Source organism: Gobio gobio (assembly GCF_949357685.1).
Source record: "Gobio gobio genome assembly, chromosome: 20".
Lineage (NCBI taxonomy): Eukaryota > Metazoa > Chordata > Actinopteri > Cypriniformes > Gobionidae > Gobio > Gobio gobio.
This window is the reverse complement of record NC_137113.1, coordinates 47,120,360-47,125,589: the sequence shown is the minus strand read 5'-3', so window position 1 is coordinate 47,125,589 and position 5,230 is coordinate 47,120,360. Positions and strand designations below refer to the sequence as shown.

At 35.4% G+C, this 5,230-nt stretch overlaps 1 protein-coding gene across 1 annotated transcript in view; it reads left to right on the top strand.

Annotated features, from left to right (window-relative positions):
• usp22 (ubiquitin specific peptidase 22) overlaps window positions 1–5,230 on the top strand; it is an 86,639-nt gene that overhangs the window by 67,816 nt on the left and 13,593 nt on the right. Inside the window, exons 7-8 of the mRNA XM_079846331.1 lie at window positions 284–431; window positions 3,245–3,350. Of these exons, the coding sequence (XP_079702457.1) occupies window positions 284–431; window positions 3,245–3,350 (254 nt within the window). The remainder of the gene's footprint in view (window positions 1–283; window positions 432–3,244; window positions 3,351–5,230) is intronic.

The window sequence follows — 5,230 nt, the reverse complement described above, 5'->3', positions numbered from 1 at the left end:
CTCACATACACTCGCACACACACACTCACTCAAACATACTCAGATACACACTCGAACACACACATACTCGCATACACACACACAAACCCTCACACACACACACGCACACGCACACACTCACTCAAACAGACTCAGATACACACACTCACACAGACATTCACACACTCAAGCACTCACTCACTCTCTCACACGTACTCACATTATGAATATTTGGATGCTGTGTTGCTTTAATCAGTATTTGTCATTCCAAATAAAATAATTAAATGTGTGTGTGTGTGTGTAGTTCTACTCGGGTCACCGCTCTCCTCACATTCCCTTCCGGCTGCTGCACCTGGTCTGGACTCATGCGCGACACCTGGCCGGATACGAGCAGCAGGACGCTCACGAGTTCCTCATCGCCGCTCTGGACGTGCTGCACAGACACTGCAAAGGTAGCCAATCACAGCCATCCTTCCCAATCCAAGCAGCGCAGCATCCAATCACAGCCATCCTTCCCAATCCAAGCAGCGCAGCATCCAATCACAGCCATCCTTCCCAATCCAAGCAGCGCAGCATCCAATCACAGCCATCCTTCCCAAACCAAGCAGCGCAGCATCCAATCACAGCCATCCTTCCCAATCCAAGCAGCGCAGCATCCAATCACAGCCATCCTTCCCAATCCAAGCAGCGCAGCATCCAATCACAGCCATCCTTCCCAATCCAAGCAGCGCAGCATCAGCTCCATCCGGCTGCTCCTCAGATGGAGTGGGTGGTGTCGAGCGGGAAACCTGATGTGTGTTAATGGTGGCCGCTGTGTTTTACGAACCGGACGCATCTCAGGCGGTTAATGATGAAGTGTGTGATTTCTGCTGCACATCATCTGCCATTGGCTGGGCAAACAAGTAGCTCCGCCTCAAAATCACGCCATTGGTGGAGCCGGTGATGCTGATCGGGATGTTCAAACAATGTTGTGATAGTGAAAGTTTTTATTTAACATTAAGAAAACTACACACATTTACCTTTAAGTAGACGATTTGCAGATTATTATTTATTTTTTATAAACATTGCGATTTTGATTTTAAAATGATTTAAATTTAAAATGTGTTTGTTTAAGCTGCATAATTTAGCCAGAATTTGTGATTTATGTAGCAATATGACAATTAAAAAATAATTAATAATAGTTCAAATGTATATTAAAAGTAATATATACATTATTATTGTTATTATTACTAAATGAAAAACATGAAAGATTTATTAAACACTGTAATTAATCTTTTTAAAACTAAAATACAAAAAATATATTTTATTTTTATGTAGCTATATTACTATATAATATTATTTTATTATGGTTATTAGTATTAATTAAACAAGATTTATTAAACACTAATTGAAAAATATTAAACACTAAATTTAAATGGAGTATTTAAAAATATAACAATAATAATGATAATACATTTTATTTGTATGTAGCAATATTAGTAAAATAATTAATATTAGATCAATAAAAGACATTATTATTTTATTAGTTGTTATTATTATTATTATTATTATTAACTAAAATATGAAACAAGCTTTATTAAACACTGTAGTTTAAAAAAATCAAACACTAAAATAAAAGAATATAAAAATAAATAAATAAATATTTATTTATTTATTTATATAATAACATTTGTATGTGGCAATATGACTATACAAATAATGTTATTTTATTATGGTTATTAGTATTAATAAATAAAAATATTAAACCAGATTTATTATACTGTAATGTTTTTAAATAATAATAATAATTTTATTTTTCTGTGTAGCAATATGATTGATGATTTTTATGTATTAAACACTGTCATTTTTTTATAAAAATATTAAACACTAAAATAAATGTAGTATTTTACTATACTATAATATTACTATAAAATAATAATAATATTATTTTATTATGGTTAGTATTAATAAATAAAAAACAAGATCTATTAAACACTAACGTTTAAAATGGTTACAAATATTAAACACTAAAATAAAGAGTATTTATTAATAATAATTAATTTTTTATAAGGCAATATGACTATAAAATAAAATATCTTTTTATTATGGTTATTTATTAGTATTACTAAATAAAAAAATTAAAATATTTTTTATTAATAACAATAATCCTTTTATTTTTATGTTGCAATATGACTATACAATAATGTTATTTTACTATGGATCTTTGTATTATTAAATAAAACTATGAAACCAGATTTATTAAACACTGATGTTAAAAATGTTAAAATAAAAATAGAGTTTAAGAAAAATGGAATAATTTTATTTTTTATGTAGTGATATTACTATAAAATAATAATAGATATTTTTATTTTATTATGGTTATTAGTATTAATAAATACAAATATGAAACAATATTTATTAAACACTAAGGTTTAAAAGGTTAAAAAATATTAAACTGTATAACAAATTGTGTTTATTAGGAAATGAATACAATAATAATTATTTTATTTTTTAGATATTATTATTATTATTATTTTAAAATCAATAAAACTATATAAACTCATATGCACACTTTTTATTTTATTTTAAAAAAATTAAAAATTAAACTAAATAAATATATTGGACAAAAGACATTTTGTGATATTTTACTGTAAATTAAAAATAGAGTATTTAAATAATATACTAATTATTTTATTTATAAGTACAACTGTAAAATTGCAATAAGATGGTAAAGCATCCAGCTTTCATTTTGATCCGTCTCCCTCTAAAACACGCATCACGTATGTATTTAATAAAATCACAGCGTTTATCGCATCTGCAATCTATTTCACATGATTTGCTGGGAGATTTAATGCATGTTATTATTTCATAAAGATCACTCCTATAGTACGTCAGCGCTTCTCCTGTGAAGATTCGTGACTCTGTAGGAACAATTCCTCCTTGAAATATTGATTTTGTGAGCGTGCGCATGTGCGAGAGCGAAAGTGTTGTCGCATTATACGCACCGGGGTCGCAGTCGGTGGGCGAAACGGAGACGGAAGAAAGAGGAGGAACGAATAAAACCGGGAGGAAGTGAGGGAGGAGGAGGAGGATATAGATGTAGAGTCGGTAGACAGACCTCACTCTTCCTCCTGCAGTGTGAAAGCAAAGGGAGGGGTGTTTCTGCAGCAGTCCGAGCGCTGCTTTCTAATCAGATCTTCTCTTTCTGTCTCTCTCTCTCTCTCTCTCTCTCTCTGTGTGTGTGTGTGTGTGTGTGTGTTCATATGCTGCTTCCATGTCCGCTAAGGAGATGACAATGGGAAAAAAGCCAACAACCCAAACCACTGCAACTGCATCATTGACCAAATCTTCACAGGAGGCCTGCAGTCTGACGTCACCTGCCAAGTCTGCCAGTAAGACCAGCGCCCACATCTGGATCACCCGCTCACACATCTGCTCTCGCATTCACTGACACTTTGAATGAACTGTCATTCTGCTTGTGTTTTGTGAATAGGGCCACTTTTAAAGGGACAGCTCACCCAAAAATGTAAATTCTCTCCAAACCCATAAGCCCTTCGTTCATCTTCAGAACACAAATGAAGATATTTCTGATGACATCTGAGAGCTCTGACCCCTCCATAGACAGCAGTTTAACACTTTCAAGGTCCAGAAAGGCAGTAAAGACATCGTTAAAATAGTCATGTGACTCCAGTGGTTCAGCCTTAATGTTATGAAGCGTCGAGAATACTTTAGTGCGCAAAAACAAACACAAATAACGACTTTATTCAGCAATTTCTTCACGTCTGTCAGACTCTTACGCTGTTGATGTAGTAAATATAGTGCAGCGCTTCAGAGTGACATCAGAGCTACGCCAGAATGCCGGCTTACCATTGGCCGACACTGATCACGTGATGCACCATAACGCATGCGCACAAGTCAAATTGTTGAATAAAGTCACTATTTTTGTTTGTTTTTGCGCACAAAAAGTATTCCTGGCGTTGCCTTTAGTAAAGGTGTCATGAACTGGCTCTTATATATATATATATACACACACATACACACATACCTATATACACACACACACACACACACACTGTTTATACTGTTGTCTGAGGTCAACTTATGACGCTTCCGTGGTTTTTACATTCAGAAAACATCATAATGAATCAGTAATAGGCTATTTTCTGCCTTGGTTTTGAGGCTCTCTGAAAAACGCTCTGTTTTTATGGGCGTGTCGCACTGAAGACTTGGAAGTAAACGTACACGGCTAGGATTGGATAAGATTTGCATATTTAATGAGGCTCAGCTCCTCTCAGTTCATGTGGGGATTGTTTTGAAAGCGTGTGGGGAAACGCTCACAGGACTCGAAAAATATCTTTATCAAACAAACAGAATGATTCATCTCTCATCCACCCGCGATTGATTGGAATTATATATTTTTATTACTTGGCCGGCCCGATCGGTGGATATAACCGCAAACCGTACACACTCTCACACACACATTGCGCGCGCAAGAAAGGAATGTTATTTCATTGTTTAAGATGAGGCCAGTGAAACGTTTTGGTGGCCCGTCTGAAAAACACATTGGCACGTTGGGCTTTGCGAGCCCTGGCCCATACATGTCCGAGTCTGATCCCGAATGAACCAATAACAGCTTCTCCAGCCTGTGACAACGTTCAGTTAGACACACATACATAATCAATACGATCTGTAACAATGCAAAACTATCACATATAAAAAACATGTTTTACTCACATCAGTGTGTTGCTTCATTCCTGTGGGATCCAGAAGCACAGCATTGTGTTTTAATCTCAATCTGTCTGCAAATCCAGTCTCGAACTGTGTCTGGTTTACAATCGATTCCGCGGTGAAAAGAAGCGAACAAACGCAATGTCTTACACACGTGAGCTGGAACCGCATGTTCGGTGGGCGGGGCTTGAGGCGGAGCTTCTGCGTCTTATGACGTCAATGGTCGACATATTCCTGAGATCGAGTGTTTTCTGGGCCTGCTGTCAATAAAAGCTTTAATTTGGCTAACAAGGAAGTTTTCAGCTCTGAAACACACAGGATATTCTTATATCATGATGAACTTTTATATATCAAAGGCTCAAAGGAAAGCTGATTTCTCAGTTCATCTCCACTTGAACCCCCACAGCCGTGTGGAGCACTTTTATGAGGGATGGATGTGCTTTTTTTTGGGTTTTAAATTGTGGGCTGCCATTATAAAGCTTGGAAGAGCCAGGACATTTTTAATATAACTGATCGTGTTCGTCTGAAAGAAGAATGTCATACA